This window comes from Neodiprion virginianus, chromosome 4 (genome assembly GCF_021901495.1).
Source record: "Neodiprion virginianus isolate iyNeoVirg1 chromosome 4, iyNeoVirg1.1, whole genome shotgun sequence".
Taxonomy (NCBI): Eukaryota; Metazoa; Arthropoda; class Insecta; order Hymenoptera; family Diprionidae; genus Neodiprion; species Neodiprion virginianus.
This window is the reverse complement of record NC_060880.1, coordinates 35,841,744-35,860,821: the sequence shown is the minus strand read 5'-3', so window position 1 is coordinate 35,860,821 and position 19,078 is coordinate 35,841,744. Positions and strand designations below refer to the sequence as shown.

At 35.3% G+C, this 19,078-nt stretch overlaps 3 protein-coding genes and 1 long non-coding RNA gene across 7 annotated transcripts in view; 1 reads left to right on the top strand and 3 right to left on the bottom strand.

Moving 5' to 3' along the window:
- Positions 1-241: 241 nt before the first annotated feature.
- Positions 242-4,299, bottom strand: LOC124302459 (S-phase kinase-associated protein 2). Of its 2 annotated transcripts, none has more exons than XM_046758670.1 (6): positions 4,081-4,299; positions 2,620-2,943; positions 1,759-2,044; positions 1,238-1,674; positions 1,002-1,129; positions 242-870 (listed from the first exon to the last, which is right to left on the bottom strand). In XM_046758670.1, exons 1-6 carry the CDS (start codon positions 4,158-4,160, stop codon positions 524-526), a joined length of 1,602 nt encoding a protein of 533 aa, XP_046614626.1. In that variant the 5' UTR covers positions 4,161-4,299; the 3' UTR covers positions 242-523. The 2 variants fall into 2 exon arrangements, with proteins under 2 accessions (XP_046614626.1, XP_046614627.1); XM_046758671.1 differs by lacking the exon at positions 4,081-4,299 and adding an exon at positions 3,812-3,929.
- Positions 4,300-4,506: 207 nt separating this feature from the next.
- LOC124302483 (uncharacterized) lies at positions 4,507-5,255 on the top strand. Of its 2 annotated transcripts, none has more exons than XR_006907713.1 (3): positions 4,507-4,647; positions 4,774-4,913; positions 4,985-5,255. It is a non-coding gene; the product is annotated as an uncharacterized LOC124302483 (long non-coding RNA). The 2 variants fall into 2 exon arrangements; XR_006907714.1 differs by having other exon boundaries at positions 4,507-4,592; positions 4,985-5,252.
- On the bottom strand, positions 5,158-7,809 carry LOC124302476 (uncharacterized). Its single transcript, XM_046758706.1, has 3 exons — positions 7,568-7,809; positions 6,780-6,924; positions 5,158-5,906 (listed from the first exon to the last, which is right to left on the bottom strand). The coding sequence occupies exons 1-3, from the start codon at positions 7,722-7,724 to the stop codon at positions 5,771-5,773; spliced, it is 438 nt and encodes a 145-aa protein (XP_046614662.1). The 5' UTR covers positions 7,725-7,809; the 3' UTR covers positions 5,158-5,770.
- A 1,957-nt stretch (positions 7,810-9,766) lies between these two features.
- The window catches only part of LOC124302458 (MAP kinase-interacting serine/threonine-protein kinase 1-like), a 91,727-nt gene continuing 82,415 nt past the window's right edge, over positions 9,767-19,078 (bottom strand). For both annotated transcript variants that reach the window (XM_046758668.1, XM_046758669.1), the window contains 3 exons: positions 17,411-17,767; positions 16,740-17,310; positions 9,767-16,596 (listed from right to left, as the gene is read on the bottom strand). In XM_046758668.1, the coding sequence (XP_046614624.1) occupies positions 16,146-16,596; positions 16,740-17,310; positions 17,411-17,767 (1,379 nt within the window). In that variant the 3' untranslated portion in view covers positions 9,767-16,145. The remainder of the gene's footprint in view (positions 16,597-16,739; positions 17,311-17,410; positions 17,768-19,078) is intronic.

The following is a 19,078-nucleotide window of genomic DNA, read 5'->3' as shown; positions in this document are numbered from 1 at the left end:
GGAGATTACAATGTGTAGACTGTGTGACATAAAAATAAGAAAGAAAAATTCTCCTAATATCATTTATAAAAATAATCATTACCTTTCAAAGTATTACAGGTTTTTTACAGTGCTGAATTTCGCGATTTTATAAAAAAAAAAAATTGATATTCAACAAGTAAGCACATTTGGCAGATAATTGACTGATCATTAACAACATTATTGTCATTATTATTATTATTATTATTATTATGTTATTGTGTTAATCGTCTTGTATGAGAATTTATTTACAAAAATGAAAATCAATTCTATTACCGCTTTCTGGCACTACTTTCGAAATACATACCATAATGAACTTTTTACTTTATTATTATTACTTCAGTTTTCAAGAAATCGTTTAATCGTATTTACCGGAGATTAAGTCCGATTTATTCTCAGTTACTGCGACAAAACGCGATTTGTAATCAACTATACCTACTACTAGTCGAATTCTCTGGTTTTTCGTAAATCACTAAATGAGATTTTTTTCAATTCTTCTAGCTTCCTAATCTCTAACTCTAAGACCCCAAATACTCGTTCGCCTAACACCAACTGTCGGTCTGGCGACTGAACTGTATAGGAACTTGTTTATTTCAGTATTTCCGCAACTTGCTTGCAGTGTATCTAAAGTAGGTTCGGCCATTAATCCAAAGACGTCCAGGTACATTAGGCAGGGCATGTGAGCTAGTCTTAAATAAGTGGTAGGAGGAATACTGTAGCAGCGACTTAGGGCTAAGTGTTCTAACTTTGTGAGGCTTAATAGACTTTGGGTGGCATTGATTGTAAGCATTGTACAATCACTCATATCGAGTTCGATGATACGCGGGCAGCATTTTACCAACTCTTTGACATCTGCAAAAATAAGTCAATAAATAAATAACAAACTTTTAAATACTTCGTCGAGGGTCATAGTATTTAATAGACTATTATTATACATATTTATATTATTATGTATATTTATATTTATATATTTATATACTTACTATCATCTGTCATGGTTTTCCGACATCCGGCAATATTCAGTCGGGTAATGGTGCTTGGTAATTGTCGACAAAGTAATGTCATACATTCTAAATCCAAGCCACACCAAGCAACGTTAAGAGCATTCAATCTAAAATGAACTAAAAATGTTATACAGGTAACAATAATGAAAATAAGACTGAGATTACAGCTTTCAAATAAAAAATAACAAGTATAAATTGGGAAGCAAGTACCTCACCTTGACAATTTTAGAATATCCTGGAGACATTTTATATCAATTCCTTCACACATGGTTAAATTTAGAACTTCCAAGTCTTGATTTTTGCTTATAGCAGTACAGCAAAGTCTATTCAGTGTACATTTCTCGAGAGATAATTTTTTCAAAAATTTACACACAGATAACAAAGCTGCCAATCCATCAGGCGATATAACGGACATTGACAAATCTAGGTATTGCAGCTTACTGACGTAATTTTCGTTCAGAGTTTCACTGCTTGGCTGAAATACTGGGTCTGCGATTTCTGCTTGAGCCAGTCTCAATGTTTGAACACCTCGTGGCAGGATATGTCCCAGGGTTCCTTCTCCCAAAACTTTACCACCAAGGTCTAAACGACTCCACAATGCCTCGTCACGGGCAATCTGACACCATCGTTTGCAAACAAGCATTGAACGCACCTGAAGACAGATTATACAAATATTTAAATACGTAAAAATAGAAACAGAAATGCACGTTGTAGAGAAAATTCAGATGGTGGTTACCAAGCATTTTTTAGGAAGCCACCTTAAGATCATCAGAATCATTTCGTCAGAGAGTTTGTTGAATTTATCTTCACCAGTAATAGACGGTCTTTTCTTTCGTCTGTACAAATAAAATTGATCCAATCCGTTCTTATCTACCATGTCTCCCAATTCATCTTTGCTGAAACTTTGTTTCATGTCTCCAAATGTTTCTGTTTCAACTCTTGACGAATAACCAGACTCATTGCCGATAGACAAATATACAGAAGCATCCTCCAACTCAAATGGATCTTGTGATCTCTCTGATCTGTGAACAAGTTATTAAATTTATTAATAACCAATCATTACAAAGCCGTGAAAATTAACATTTATCTCAAGAATTAATCATATTGAAGTTAGTAACATTATCGTAACGTTTGATGCTGAGAAAAAACAACATCAAATAGCATCAAATTTGACAGCTTTGGAATTGTCTGAAATTTAGTAAACAATAACAAAATAAAAATACTCATGATTCGAAATCTTAGTTCCTTCAAAATCATTGTAAAATGAAGAAAATAGTGATTACTTCCCCAATGTTTCGTTACGACAACGTTACTACCTTCAACCTTGATTAGAATAAATCAAACTGAGTTCATGAATTCTATTACTTCATTACTGTGGTATGGAAACTGTAATTTGCAAAATTGCATAATATGAAATTCTCTTCTAACAGTAGCTAAGAATTCAAAACAGAATGAGTCACAAGCAAGATATCTCATTCCTATTATTGGATCCCTAAGTTCTACCACATAATGTACAAATGGGCTTTGATCACAATTCTGCTAAGGTTGTTCACAGATCAAAAATGTAAACATCACCTTCATAAGGCATATTACCTACCTCTCTAAATGAACAGTCTCAAAACTTGAATCTCGATACATGGTACTGTGACTTCCGTAAACAATATCTCCATTCTCTGTAGATTGCGTTCTCCTGTTCTGAGAACCAGTTGGTGAGATGGTGCACTCGTGTGTTTTCAATTTTTTCACTGATCCGCCACTCATTTCTTCGTCTTCCAACATACTGACACCCATATCTTCCAGAATCTCTGGCTCTACCAGACTTGTATCTCCTGCACAAGTCCAGCGTGTATTGTTTTTTGTTGCACTATTTAACGTGCTGTTGAGATTGTTGTTAGAGCCATCATCCAACCGTATACGCTTGCTAAAGATTGTAGATGAAATATGCATCAATTTCAGAGACAATAAAAAAAGCAAGTGCCCAAAGAATACAATGAGCATTTTTAATACTGTAAGTACCATGAATCAATTTAATCAAAACGGTAAATAGTTGTCTCTAACTTTCCTAAATATAGGCTAGGCATAAAATCTGTTCTTCAATTGAGCACAGAACGTCGAAATATTTTTTTTCACTTGAAGTTAGTCTCAATGATTTTTTTACTTTTGCAACGTTGAACGTTAATGCATACTTTCATATTCGTTGAATATGGATATTTTGTAAGAATGAGAAGCCAGCTTGAAATTGTTAATTTTAAGAACAATGCTTTTTGATGATTTTAAAACGATATGAAATAAATTAAAACAATAACTGAAGATAGAAAAAAATTGAATGACTGGTTGATAAGTATTATTTGTGATATGATAGGATTTTGTCTAGGACTGCAGACAGAGAATATTCATACACAAAGAAATCGAGTATCAGATAACAAGGTAGAAGACAAAATGGGGAAACTGATATACAAAACCACAGTAGCCTAAGTTGACAGAAAAATGTAAATTTTCTCAATAAAAGATTTCTGACGCCGAGTCAAGTTTTCGGCAAATACGAAGAAGATGAACGTGTGTAACTATAGGGTGAAAAATGTGTATCCGTATTTTTTCGTGGCTAAAAGCTAAGCTCGACTACACGAGGGATCACTTTCAAGATGGTCACTTGTTGCTTCTCTGAACACGGAATCTAAACATCTGCCCAAAAACTAGGTATAGGTGTAGCCACTTTTCACCGTAAAAATAAATCACGATAAAGGGAGAAGGGCCCAAGTGCAGTGCGTATTTTTGGAGGGAAAAACAACCTGTGGAACCAACTGTTCTGGTTCATTGCAGCCTCGGTTTTGTCGGTTAACCGGGGTAAACGACTTTGAGAATATAGACCCGGTCAGTATGAAGGTTTGTTGTGATTTGAGGTCGAAAATCCAAGCAAGGATTTCTTAACCTCACCTGCGCGGAAGACTGGCACCTGCGCTTCCAAAGCAACAGGTAATGTCGGACAGCCGGAATGGGAATAATTTGAGGTTGAAGAAATTCCTGAAATTACCGACAGTATTTATGAGCGTTCGCTTACCTTTCCGGCGGCGATATTTCATCGATATCATCTACCAAATCCTCGGGAAGTCGCGTGTCCTCTTCCACGCCGGGATTCATTTTTGGCGGAATATTGACAAGCTTCTGCGGTAACTTTTTTTTCTATCGCGACACGGACTCAGAAAATAAAACAATCGCCAATGGCGGCCTCCGATTGACCGGTTTAGTTCGAGATTCGTCGAGAAATATGGAGTCACTACAAATCCGGCAATTCTATTGGTTCATTTAACTCCGTCGACTTCACTGTATCGACTTGCAAGTATCGATTGGTGGTCCCGCTATCCCGCCAAAATTTAAATCTTCGAAACCCTTTCACGCTCCACACTCGTACGTAAAACGGAAATGTGCCACGTACGCCTGTTATATCGTCGTTTTGTAGTGCGTTAACTCCACTGGCTACGACGCGGTTGCTCAACCGCTATGCGTAGTAGCGATTAAACGGAGATAATTCATACTAAACGTGGCACTGTAATTGTAATTGAGTGAAAAAATGTACGAGACGAGCTTTTGGCAACTAAAATTTCTCACCACTTACGCATGTCATCAAGTATATCACTTTAGTTTTTGCGCGAATTTTCCAATCTGGCTAAAATTTTTAATCTGAGAAATCCGTACTTCAGTGAATTATTGCTACAAAAATAATAATACCATGAAATTTTTTTCAAATTCACAGGGATATTCCACTCGATCTATTACTGTCCACCTCGAAATACGAAATCTATTACTGTCCACCTCGTTATCAAGAAAAAAATACAAACATGTGTATAGATAAATAGTCGGGTGAGGAATCATTTATCGTGAATATAATGCTGAGTAAATATTTTTATACCTATACTTTATACCGAGGAGATCGATAATAAATTATAAAGATATATCCACATTAGGTCTTATTATAATAAAATGCGCCTTCATGGAGGCAGTGAAGAAGCAATTGCGCTTTGCGTAATTTTGAATTGAAAATATTGTTCGTACGAGTCACATCAATGAAGATAATGTACGCAACTCGTGCAGGTGAAGAAATGAAGTTTATTATTCCCGTTATCACTGCGTGTCTGACTATACTACTATTTTTATTCGTTTCTAAAATAAGTATATAATCAACAAAAATAAAAACTAATGTACAAGATATTCGTGACATTCGTATTATGTAATACTGTAATGAAGACAGTCTAATAAACTACTCGCAAGATATATTATAACTTCCATCCACTATAGAATTGAAGTTTTTCTCAAACATTGGAGACGAAGCATACGTTATCAGATAAATTCTGGACTACGTATCGCACTTTGTACACATTCAACAAATTTAATCGCGCCTGTGGCCAATATGCGTATAAATAAAATCTATTCCAAAGTAAATGATCGTACCCTCGGTTAGAACGTAGCTTACGTCCAGTCAAAGGATACCAATTGACTTAATAATCAAGACGCAATTAACGTTGAGTTGAGGATTAGCCTCGCCGAAAATCAGATATTACGTGAAAACACTACGACCGATCTATTTGCAGTTCTAGGTATGTAATTTTTGTCGTGCAAACTATAAGCATACTTGTCAGTACGGGAAAATTGAAATTTTACAGTATGCAGACTTTTTTAGAAATCTAACTGCACTATCATATTATACAATGTTAGGTTTTCCCACAATAGGGGCTCCGACTCTTTCGCGTAGGTTAATAACCGAGACCCTTCAACTTCCTGTCTACGGCGTAGATCCTCATTTGGTAGCTGACCATGTCTGATGTCTTCTTATGAAAGTTGAAGCGTGGGTCTGTCGGTTGGATTCCCCTATCGTGCCACCAGCCATACCTGGAACAAAATAGCTGTTTTATCAACGATAATAATAGTGGTAATCGAGGACTATTATCTGTTACAGGCACACAAGAAAGTAGATTTGTACAGATATAGTACAGCGCACGTACTATATAATGGGCGGGAGTGGCAGGCAATATCTAAATTGGCTACGCATGCTCTGACATACCTGCGTATATGATACAAAAGACGGTGATTGAATTTACAGTAAGAAATTGAGAGTAAATTTTACTAAAAATTAATTACCAACTATAAGAATAAGAATCGGAGATCAATCTGCTTCAAGGATTTTACTCTCTCTTCGAAAGAATTATTGTTATATTTTGCAAAGGCGTAAATTTATTTTTATTCAGATATTTAGCGTAACAATCTGGAGTAATATCCGATTCATTCGCAACTTGAGATATTCGTTGAGTTCATACAACGGTATTCGAGGCGAAAATATGTAGGGCGACAAATGTTACCGCCAGGCGTTTAGATCTGGAAAGAAAGTTCAGTGCACCGAACCGTAAACTCGAAGTTCAAGATTAGTCGGGTGAACAGTAGAAATGAGAAGAAAATAAGCGGAAAATACTGGATCCGATATCAAATAGGGAAAGCGCAGCAGTTCGTGCCGCGCATGAGAAAGATTAATATGTTAACTATTAAATAGGTTTTTAATTTACTTTTGAGAAAGTTGCAATTACAGCTTTCGGTGCTAATTGTAGGACATATCTAATACCGACTTTCACAACCTACGTGTACTGTTTACCTATACTATTTAATGTAATGTAACTCCGGGGCGGTAACAAACAAATATTCAACACCTATAATTTTTTTCATTTTATTTCATTAATTCTTGTTGTCTGTTTTGAAGATTTGACAACTCACGTATGGCTGGTAAGAAGGGGCCAACGGTGGACCGTCTTGGGGACTCTTTGCTCTTCCTCGGTGATTTTGGCCACTGTTTGACTGATTTCAGGAGAATCGCATGGCTCCGCATCGCGAGAGTAAAATTTCGGAGTTAATACGTTGGCTGAAATAAGAACAGACTACCAAACAACCAGAATATCGAGCATAAATCTGCAACTTATCGTTGGTTTAAATGTAACCGGCGATAGAAGCGGACAAAATTTAAGAGTACCAGAAAAAAGTTAGTGGTAAGAATGTCTGAAATTTCTGAAATTCAATTCAGTTGATTGATCATCAGTAATTGACAATAATCAGAAATGTAAATGTAAAAATTTCCGATATTCAGCGAGATTAATCAAATATTAACAAGTTAGTAATTTGATCGTCCATCGAATGTGTTTCGCAAAGAACAATGAAAGTCTTTTGTCTTCTTATACAGAGTTTGAGGAAGAATTAGTCGTACAGACTTCTCATTTTGAAACTCTGCACCGAGTCATGACAGCAAAAAAGAAAGGAATAAAAAACAGGGCATTGCTCGTTTCTATTACAACGACTATCAGCATTCGCTGTTGCTGTACGAACTAAAATGAGTTTTATAAAATCAGGAATTTGATTTATACCCCAACTTTTGTTCAGTATATCTCATACATTGTGAATTTTATAGCAAATAATTCAAACGCGAGTTTCCATTCACGCGCGTGAAAACCATAAAGAATTGGGCGGTTTTTACGCGCTGTTATAAATAATATCGACTCGTTTTCCTTTACCGGTTGTCTTGCAAATAGAGACATTTGATCGACCGCTCTCCTGTTGCTTCACGAAACACAACTTGAAGGGTGGTCGCTCCTTCTTTTTTGCTTGCGGACTCAGAGCCGACCGCGTTGATCCAGAATCCGCCCTTGATTCTGTCTTCCCAGCAGACATACTCCGAATCTAAAACACGGCCCAATTTCCCCCGAATGACATGAGCTCTTGTCGGGATAGAATTCCTTCCAAAACTGATTCTAAACCGCTCCTCGTACGAGAGGTATTCATTTTATACAAATCCTCGGAGGGAGGGACACCCTGTAAGGGTATTATTTGATCAATATCTGATATGGAGGTAAATAATTTGGGTGCATGTCAGCCGAAGAACATTCTCGATTCTACAGAAGACTCGCCATCAGAGGCATTCGTGCTGGTGATCGCAGGTCCTCGGTTTTATCGTTCGTGTACACCGACGCTTAAGAGAGTTGACAGTTCTACCAATTTGCCATATATTTTACAGTTTAACTATCGCAAACTATTTATACCTGTAAACGTTCGTCGTAAAAGGAGTCTGCGACACGGAACGTTACCCAAGCCGATTCGATTCGATTCGCAGTTACTCGCGCTTACAGGTATAATCCTGCACGAGGGACAACAAATTGCACTGAAATATCATATTCTCGGTACAGGCAATTCTGATACAATACAAAGTTCGTATTGATTATCGGTCAACATTTATTAGCCGATAACTGCGATAAACGAAGTGACGGCTTCATTTACTCTAATAATGCAGACGTCACGACTTCTTTACAGGCCTTTTTAATTCGTGATAAAAACGTGGTGTTATTACGCAAATTCTCACAAGGTCGAAGCTATGAAATACTTTGCGAAAATTTCAAAATAACAAGCTTCACGAGACGCCGAGAACAGTCCACACGACATGCATCATGTTTTATTACACATATGAACGATAAATTGAATGCCTCATGCTCTGGAAATTCACGTTCATTCGTCAAATTTTTCGCGATGAAGTCGTGTAAGCTTCTATATTGTAAGCTCTAGAATCGCGTGTGCTTTTCCATCATGTAGAACTATAATTTTGCAGACGTGCCGAGAAAATTCCTCGTAATTCTCAAAGGATTATCCAAGATAAACGCAAAGATATCATAAATCGTTGAAATACACGTACATAAAACTTTTGCGACGCGTGCGTGACATAGATTTACTGACAATGTGTGCGGCACGTACGGAGGCAATTATTTCGTAATAATTTTTTTAAATGAAAAAAAGGCGATCGAATTAACGGCGGAAGGATTGTCGAAATAAAACTCTCGGTTATGTATTTTTTTCAATTATTTTTCTGCATTTTATTTTCGATGCTGATCCCCATTAATAATGCATATTAATTAAAGTACGATTAATAATGGTTAGATTAGGTGCACCACCAGAGGTATCTATAAAATGCTCGGGTTTTTTTTCACCATTCTTTGTATCTTTCACATTTCCACTGCTTTTACGTGACTCACGTGTACGTTCGATAATTCGAAAGCGCAATTATGACTTCGTTTTCGACTTTGCTTTGAAACAAAGCAATAATATAGGCATTCAATACAATGCAATACAATACGATACAATACAATGCAATGCAATGCAGTACAAATACAATATAAATACAAAATCGTCAAGCATTCTGTTTCCTAATACAAGTAAGTTTCACCTAAGAGTCTACGATAAATTTGTAAATTACAAAATGCTTGCTTCTTTGTTATTATTTGCATTACCAATCAAAGGACGATTTTATACTTATTATATTCCTCCGTATTCACTCCCTTTCATCTGCGACAAATACAATACAATACAATACAATGCAATACAAAAACTTTCTCACCCTTTCGTGTATATGTAAAGTATAATATTCTTTGCTGAGTTTTATCTACGGTTAAATATAATGTATATAGCACTCTTTTAATCACTACAATTTTTATTTTTTCCGTCGTTACCGTTATTCTGCATTATGTACGGACAAGTGATCTTCTTTTAACTTTAGATTTTTTTTTTCAATTTTACGCATAATTTTCGAGCTATTTAATCATAGATATCGGACATTATAAGACTGCGGTCATCTGTCTATAGTAGTTATCAAACATTGTCCATCGAGACACATCTCTTCTCTATTATCTTAATAATTGTTTGGTTTTATAATTTTTTTTTTTTTTTTAAATTTTTTTGCTTTTTTTTTTTCTTTTCATTTCGTTATCCCCGCCTATTTTCATCGATTTTTTTATGTTCTTGCACTTAGTAAACCTTTGACATGTATATGTACATGTACTCTGAAATGTATAACGTTTTAGATCTGAAGTGTAGACTAAGTATACATACATATACGATACATATGTAATTCGCCGATTTTTTTTTTTTTTGACATAAGGCGTTTCCCTATAGTTACAATACTATAGCAAGTTTCCGATGTACGTTCAACAATTACATTGTTGGATGAAATAATGATAATTTTATTTCACGCTCATTTATGTGCAGAAATTGCGATCTTTTGTTGCGACGAAATCACAAGTATGAAAATTATTGCGAGACTTGAGTTCTCGCAGCAAAAGTAACGCGAAACAAGCGATACAGAAAGTTTTTTCTCGTTCTTGTTGAAAAATGTTTCCGATTCAATTCTAGTGGATATATTCGATTTTAAAATCGATTACAAATTGTTTCATGATAAAACTTGATGTTAGACATACGCAATATTCTGCTCGTGTTATTAAAGTGGAAACTCTACATATAAACTCGCAAATAAAGATAAATCTATAAATCAAAGCGCAACGAATTAAAAATATTCATATTAATAGTATCATTATTATCGTAGATTTATTACATTTCTTATTTGCGGTTATAATGATTCGTCTTATGTACATGAGATTGTTAATTTTCTGTTTTTTTTTTTTTTTCTTTTCTAATTTTCAAGGGCCCGACAATATTTGCAACTTAAACGGCGCTACCGTTTTTTAATTTCAATATTTTCATGAAAAAAGTCGCCCTGTCACACCGGTATAATTACACATTACTGTTTAATCTGAACCAAGCGATGAGACGGTGCAAGATAGCTTTATTATAACGGGCATCAAAGATACGTCTCACTTTCCATTATAAAATTTGCACAGCACATTAATATATGCTCGCTCCGTCAAGCGCCGTTCCATAACTTGGATCAATTTTTCATCCCGGCAATTAATCATTACCAGACTTATAATAACATCCTTTTGCAAATTTTCGTCGACTATTATACACAACTTTTTTTTTTTTTTTTTTCTCTTGGGCCGGCGCGATTCTACTTTTCTTATACAAAATAAAAACGTTACATATATTGTACATACATATACATGGTACATAAATGAGTAATTATTTATGATGCATGAAAGAAACCGAGGGCAGGAGGTGGAGGGCCTTACACGTGAATGAAAAATTCTTTTACCAAACCTTCCTTCCGGAGATAACATTTTTTTTTAAATCATTTTTTCTCCGTCATTCAGGTTTATCGGATTTTGAAAAGAGGTGAGGGAAGAGGGAGGGAAGGGGAAGGGGAAGGGCAAACCATTTTTATCAATTATTCGTCGAAGAGCCAAAGCTATATATACTCGAAGAGCTTCGGAGCTATGTTAAGAAACGGGAGAAAAAAAAAAAAAAAACCAACATTCAAATTTTCGGTATTTAATTCAATAAATCTTGAATTTATTATTATTAGGTTTACAATAAAGTTTGTACGTTCACAATCCAGTCTCAACATTTGTGTTTCACTACGCTAACTTGCGCCTTGAAAAATACCTCTATGTATTGATGCTCTTCTGCACTTTTTAAACACAATCGAATTTTTTTTACTACACACATGAAAAGCTGCGTGAAGAATGTTCTAGCCTTGAATAAAAAAAAAAAAAAAAAATATCCGACGATATATCATCTGTGTATTTATGTATCCCATTTGCGGATACAAATTGAACATTAAAAATGAAATTTGTGTTTTTTTTTTTTTCTTCAAATTATTTTCACTCTTTCGCGACATTTGGCATTGTTATAAATTTCTACACGCAACTCGAACATAACTTCGATCCACCTTTAGGCCTCGTTCGCTAACAAAGGTCTTCAGCAAAGCAGCCCCAGTACAAAACATCGTCTAATACTAATTATGCCTTCGCCCAGAAATGCAGTGGTCGAAAGTTTCACACGTTGCACATATACATACATGCATGTTATCATGTATATTTATTTATATTGCGACGATTGCATTTCTCGAAGAATCTCTTCACCAGCGTCAAAAATATATTCGTATGTCTACGGGTATGAAAAATAAAAAATTATATTTTTGGCATTTTTTTTTTCTTTTTTTTTTCCTTTTAAATGTTTTTTTTTCGTTTTTTTCAACATTTTTTGCAATAATTTGTTCTAAATGTGTTTTGTATTTTTTGTTTTTTTTTTTCGTTTTTCTTCTTTCTTTCTCTTTTTTTTTTTGGGAAACTAGGGTACGCTATATCTATCATATAGGCGTGTACTAATAGCTCTTTGTTATGTACACTCGTAGTCCATTCAACATATCATACGAAGTTAGTAAAATTAATTAGGTAACCCAAGATTTTACGCAATTAGTCGCTTAATGCTCCCGAGTAAATATTTCACACATTATTATAATGTGTGTTGAAATTGCGTTGTAGTGATATCGGGAACAGACATTTTTCACAGGACTATATTGAAAAACCTGAAAAATTTATCGTCAGACGATCTAGTATCGCAGAGAGTTGACGCTATGATTTATTCGACGATTTTTTTTTATGAACTTATTGCATCAGAATAAATTTTTTACATTCCTACTTATGACAACTAAGTTTCGTAAAATCTTGCACCGTACAAGGAGTTAAAGTATCATTATTTACATAGCATTTACATCGATCAATTATTATTATTATCATTAGGTATTACTCATTCGTTCGTTATTTGACGATTTTTTCGCGAGGACTGACTGTACATTATATGTACGTAGATATAGGGTAATTTAGAGATATACATAATGTGCTTGAAATAAAATATGAGTGAGGTTACAGAAGTGAAGCGAAGAAGTGGAAAAATGAATTCAATAGGAAAAAAAAAGTAAGACCTAAGTCGTAACGATAATTCCGAGACGAAAGATTAGTGATTAAGGAGTATGGCAAAAACAAGAAAAAAAAAACGTACAACCAATTAAAAAACGAATCATGATTTTTTATTATTTTTTTTTTTTTTTCATTTTTTCATATTTATTTCTCGAACTCTCTCAGAGCGTTATTTAAAAAAAGTAATGAAAATCTATTTATTTACTTCATCTGTTTTGCAATTTTCTTATTTTCTTTGTCCTCGAGCCCAAATATTACACGATCAGTTAGTCAGATTACATACCTTGATTGGACATTTATATATCAACATGAACAAAGAAAAAACATACATTTCTTTCTTCTCTTTCACACCTCATTTTTTTTCTTTTTTTTTTTTTTTTGTCTTTTCCTTAACACAGCTTGTACATTAAACTGAAGTGCAATATTCAGGTTGAGGGTCGTTTTCCGCTGTGCAATATCGAGGGACAAGTGTATTGATTACGATGCAATAAAATGACTTCCTATAAGGTATCGACGATGTAAGAAACGTTCTTGGACACTGGAAACGATAACGTATAGGTATAGAAAATATACGTAAGATGTATATTGTAATAACGACAAAAGTATAAACGCAATGTACAAGTACGTAAAAAATTGATCTACTGTCAATTTTCTTGCTAATTAAACCTATTACAATATTGAAGTCCAAAAGATGTAAATAAATATGTGACTGCGTACAACAAGTATGTGTTTATAAACGAATGAATGATTGTTAATAATTAATTTGTCCCTCTTTATGGCATTGCGTAAAACTTAAAGATCACGTTGGGTATAAACGAGGGGAAGGCTTAAAATTACATCTTAATAACACTATACAAGAAAGTGCTTACGCTAGTAGTTATTTTTTTTTCCTGCTTTCTTCTTTTTTTTTTTTTTTTTTCTTTCTTTCCCATTCAATGTCACTCGCATCCATTTACCGCTTACAAAAATCGTTAGAAATAACGTTAAATCGGTATTATGGCCTTTATTATTATTAATATTATTATTGCTATTATTAAATTTTTTTTCTTTCTTTTTTTTTCTACGGCGGTTCAACATTTCTCGCGTAAAATTATACGCGATTAAATATTTTCATTTTGAAAAAGGGAGGAGAAAAAGAAAGGAAATGACAAGTTTTCATTCACATTGGAGCTCGAAACTATTCCCAATGATTATTAAACAACATATCGTAAGAGTTTAAACTCGAGAAAGAGGAAATAAAAGAATAGTTCCCAACTGGCGATGAACTTAGTTCAATCGCTATTATTCTTTGCAAAATGTGTTTTCTTTTCATTTTCTCCCGTCTTTCTCCGAATATTTTGTCAGACAGTTCCTGAGCAGTCATTTCATGACTTATAAAACAAGACAGTTGTTTGGTTTAATTGCAACTGTCCACCTGCTCAAAGTTTAGTCACGTCGGCGGAAATTGATTTCACAGAGATTCGCTCAGAAATTTTCCAACACTGCGCAGTGTGTATTAAACGTATAATTTTTTTTCTAAGGTTTTCCCTGTTTTGTAAATAACTGTGCAAATTTGTCATGACCAACCTAACCGATAACCAGTAACATCGGTTAATACAATAAAGTTGTAGTACGTGAAAATATTTGTACAGTATATTTTTGTGCCAGTGTAAGTGTTGTTTTGTTCATATTCTACTTATTTTTTGTTCTTTTGTTGTTTGTTTTTTTCCTATGGAAAGTGTAATACAAGGGTTTATACAGCTCTTGAGTCTGCCCTGAGTTACCTCTTCAATTTCTCTCGCCGTAATACAATAGTACGAAAATGTTTAGCGACTTCTTTTCTCAACAAATGCACAGGTTCGTATCTCAGAAAAAAAGACGCAAGAAAGGTGGAAAATTGGAAAAATAGTGCAAGGTAGTGTTCCAATAAAAAAAAAAAAAAAAAAACACGATCAACGGACGTAATTCAAAAGTTCCGAATTTGGAGTCAACACGGCACATCCTGCATACCCAGAATGAACAAACCTACAATACTGTTACTTGAGAATATAATAATATTATTAATAATATGTCTAATAGTAGTAGCAGAAGTAGTATTAATAGTAATAATAACAATAATAATAATCGTTTGAAAAATTTTGTTTTTTCTTTATAATATTGCGAAGAAATACGCCAATATATTTCCATGACTGAGTTGACCGTTAAATGAAACTTGCACTACAGATCCAACTCCCATGAATGATCCCCAAAAATAACTCCCTGTGTCTGTCTCAACTACAATATATACTACAATGTTACATATCAAGTAGCGTTGTACAAACCCATTGGAAAGGTGGTAGTTGATTCGTTAAAATTCTATAATTACACAATAATTAATAGACTTAAATCTTTAAATTCATCATCAACAGAGACTCGAACGTCGCAACAGGTTTATCTCTTTTACTACTGATTTGCACTTTTTATATTTTTAAACTCATCTACTTTTTTTTTGTTTTTTGTTTCAATTATCTGCCTTAAGGTACAGGTACAAATTTCAACACTTTTTTTCTTTCTTCTTTTTACGATTAATCAATGATAATTTTACAATTTTATCAATCTTCTTACAATACCTACGAAATTGCTCTTTTCTCTCTTCTCGCCCACCGCGACTCTGCCCTGCTTCAACCTTAAAATCTACCCTCTACCTTCCTAATGAGCAAACCTTTTACAGTGCACCCCGGGCTCTCAAAGGGCGGGCAACAATTTACAAAATTCGGTCATTAATGATTGAATAAAAATTATCATATAAAATAACGAAATGTAAAAAGGCTTTCACAATTATATTCAAGACAGAGAAAAAGTGAGGGAGAGCGAGAGAGAGAGAGGTAAAATAGTAGTAGTAGTAGTGAGAGAATTTCAAAATGTAATAATATGCATGTACATATTTTTCACAGATCTACCATATACCGATATCAAAGTCTGAATTTAAACGTAAGTAATCGGAAACACTATCAAATTTATACGTGTCAGTGGGTACTTTGTGTCGAATGTTTGCATCAGATAATTTCAGCCTCGGCGGTAATGTTTTCAACTTTTTTCCTCTCGTATTTTATTTTTGTTTTTCTCTCAAGTTTAGAATTAATTTTCCACTTCATAGGTATTCTTATTATTAACAAAAACTGTGACAAAAAAAAAAAAAAAAAATAAAATAAAATAAAAATAAATAAAAAATGTTAAAAGCAAATTACCGAAAAAGTGTAACGCCACGTCAGGGGAAGAGTGGCTACAATATCATCATAGCCGTATTAACGTCAACCGCAGAACAAGAAAATTTTCAATTACAATTTCAAATTTTCTTAAGAATCAAAGCAAAAAAAAAAAATTTCCTCTCATTGTTTAATGCGTATATCAACAATTTCTCAGCTTCTCTTTTCGTTGATACGAGTAGATGCGACAAAAGATGACATAGTTTCCAAATCTGAAATCATCACATCGCCTATCAGCCACTTGGCGACGCTACAATTGAGTCGGTGCGACGTTCGAGTAGACTTGAACGCGCCTTGAGTCTCCTCTGCATCAGTCTGCTCTCGCTAGGGGGTGAAAGCCCGAACAGATTGAGAGACTCCTTACCAATGAGTCGATTCCTGCCGATGATCTTCAAATCGCTCAAGTCAATGCTCGAGTGAACGGAACACGACTTTGCCCGAGGTGTGTCAAACTCGCTCGAGGAATGAGTGACGCAATTTTTTCCATGCTCTGACAATTCGCTGCTGGAATCCGACATATGTCCGTACGGATGATTGTCCTCATCGGTCGACGACGTAGATAATCTCGGCTCTCTATTCTCAGCCAATTCTTCCAAATTAACTGAGAAGTGTTGTAGAACAACTCTGTTAACAGCCATAGCAGATTCCGCGAATGCCGACAATTCACGAGCTGAATTATTCCTTCTGCAAAGATTGGAGAAACATAAATTGCGTTTAAACTTTTTATCAAAATTTTGTTTATCGGGGTGGCTGTTGTTTTTTTTTCTTTCAACGTGGAGTGAAAATATTTATAATCGTAGATACATTCGGTGAGGAGAAATTCTTACCTAATAATTTGTGGAGTGGTCAGCGACCTGTCACCCCCTTCCTCGCCTGTTGGTCCAGGATTAATCCAACGGTGTTTCAACACACTCTCGGCGCTGAGTCTTTGGTGAGCTTCCTTGACCAACAATCCTCTGATCAAGTCCTTTGCATCCTCCGAAATGCATCGCCATTCCCTGTCAGGAAATTCGTATCTACCCTCCTGGATACTGGTAAATAAAAGCTCTTGACAAGACTGGCAATTCTCTCCTTTCTCCCAGCCGCAATCAGTGCCGCAATTTCCATAAAACGGAGGGTATCCGCACAGCAGTATATACATGATAACACCCAGGCTCCATAAGTCACAGCGTTTATCGTAAGAATTCACCTCGCCGATGAAAGCTTCGACCACTTCAGGTGCCATGAATTCAGCACTACCGACAGGCGTTAATAATTGCGGTGTTGCAATTGGGCTTGACAGCGAATTGTTGAACTTAATCCCTGAGCCCAAGTCAAAGTCGCAAACTTTTATGGGCGTCAGCTTGTCCGGATGGACGCACAAGATGTTTTCAGGTTTTAGATCCCTGTGCGCTATTCCTGAAATCATTCAAATAAAATGGGGAATAAATAACGCCGTTCAATTGCTTTGAACCGACAGTTTTCCACACGCTAGATTCAAGCATACTACGTCGCTTACCTTTCTTGTGGAGGAAATTCAAGGCGCTGGCTATCTCTTTGACAATTTCGCTCGCCTCACGTTCGGTGAAGTGAATTCTCTCTTGAATTCTGTTCAGTAACTGCCCTCCGTTTACTTTCTCAAACACCAAATAGAACCTCTCGTCATCCTCAAAGAACTCGATAAGTTGTATGATGTTGGCGTGTCCCTGACAATGATGGAAGGTTTCAACCTCTTTGAATACCCTGGCACGCGCGTGTCCCGGAATTTTATCAATGATTTTAACCGCATATTCCAAATCGGTATACAGGGAAGCGCAGGTTTGCACAGAAGCGTACGCTCCTTCCCCAAGAACTTCACCCGTAAGCTTGTAAAGTTCTGAAACAATAAAAATTAAAATAATATATATATATATATTTAGCAATATATTTTAAAGGTGAGAATTGAAAAATACTTGACCAATATTTCAACTGACAACCAACTCGTCTATTTCTTTGACCTTATAATTTATTTATGCACTTTCTGTACATCGCCACATCGTTGTTTAAAATAAAAATAACAGGTATATACGTAAATTCAATCAATTCATACCGGTAATGGCCTATCAAAGCGAGAGTGAGAGGCAAAATCTTAAGCGGCATTATTCAACTTAACGACCGTATGTTATTATATCGACATATAAGCGATCTACACAAGGTGACGAGATATAGAAAAAGATTGAATGAGAACAAAAACAGGATATAAAAATGAAAGAAGACACGCGTCGGGTGAATAACACCCGACGATAATGAATGTTCTCGAAAGTTAATCTTGAGAGAAAAAGCTGTTCATCAGATTGCAAGCATGACAATGCATGAGTTTGAAAATCGGAATAACGTATCTGATCTGTAATTCGAGAGTGCATATAAGGAAGATTGAGAATGTGAAAAGTATCTCATGCATGGTGTTATCACTGCGGAGTTAGTCAAAGGCTCGACAGAAGAAAAAGAAGAAGAAAACGAAGAATCGTTACGGCGGTGTATGTTATTAACGATATAATGTACGTATAGACAAGAAACGATTGTTTGTCAGGGAAACCAGTAATAACGAACATTGTTCTTCGCAGGACGTATGTATGTACATATGCATATATACACGGAATTACGAAAAACACAGAGTTGCTTAGGTGTGAAAGATTTCCACAATTGAAAAAGTAAACAGGAGAAACTGCTCTACATGCTCCCGACGACGGTTTGCAATTTTTCGCACTCACACACACACACACACACACACACTGAAGAATTGCACGACTCGCGAGACTAGTGTGAGAAATTTTCCTTCGTAACATACCGCCTTGCTGGCTCGAACATTCCACTGAAAAATTGCGATTCCTCTCGACGTTCTATCTCATACACACACATCCATGCTTCTCGTACAGTCTCACTTACCAAGTGTTTCAATAATAATAAGAGAACAACCTTCAATTGACCTAATCAAGAATCTCTACGAAGTGACAAATTCGTTTCGCGTTATAATCTCTCCGTCGTTTATTATAAAACATATATACGTGTAATTTGCGTTCGCAATTTACCGCAAGACGAATACTAATTGCCAAATAGTAAGAAAATAAAGTTTTAAACGTGAGTTCCGCTTCCGTTCGACAGACTTAAATTACGCTCGTCAGAATTTTGTGAAATTGTTCGTAAACGT

What these genes read in the sequence shown, in the direction of transcription:
- LOC124302476 (XM_046758706.1), bottom strand. Translation starts at nt 7,724, where the DNA reads ATGTCTGCTGGGAAGACAGAATCAAGGGCGGATTCTGGATCAACGCGG. An exon ending in CTCTATTTGCAAGACAACCG is followed by an intron (nt 6,925 to 7,567) that starts GTAAAGGAAAAC and finishes TTCTTATTTCAG; the next exon opens with CCAACGTATTAACTCCGAAA. An exon ending in CCCCTTCTTACCAGCCATAC is followed by an intron (nt 5,907 to 6,779) that starts GTGAGTTGTCAA and finishes ATTTTGTTCCAG; the next exon opens with GTATGGCTGGTGGCACGATA.
- LOC124302459 (XM_046758670.1), bottom strand. Translation starts at nt 4,160, where the DNA reads ATGAATCCCGGCGTGGAAGAGGACACGCGACTTCCCGAGGATTTGGTA. An exon ending in GAGACTGTTCATTTAGAGAG is followed by an intron (nt 2,045 to 2,619) that starts GTAGGTAATATG and finishes ACTTGTTCACAG; the next exon opens with ATCAGAGAGATCACAAGATC. An exon ending in GAAAACCATGACAGATGATA is followed by an intron (nt 871 to 1,001) that starts GTAAGTATATAA and finishes TTATTTTTGCAG; the next exon opens with ATGTCAAAGAGTTGGTAAAA.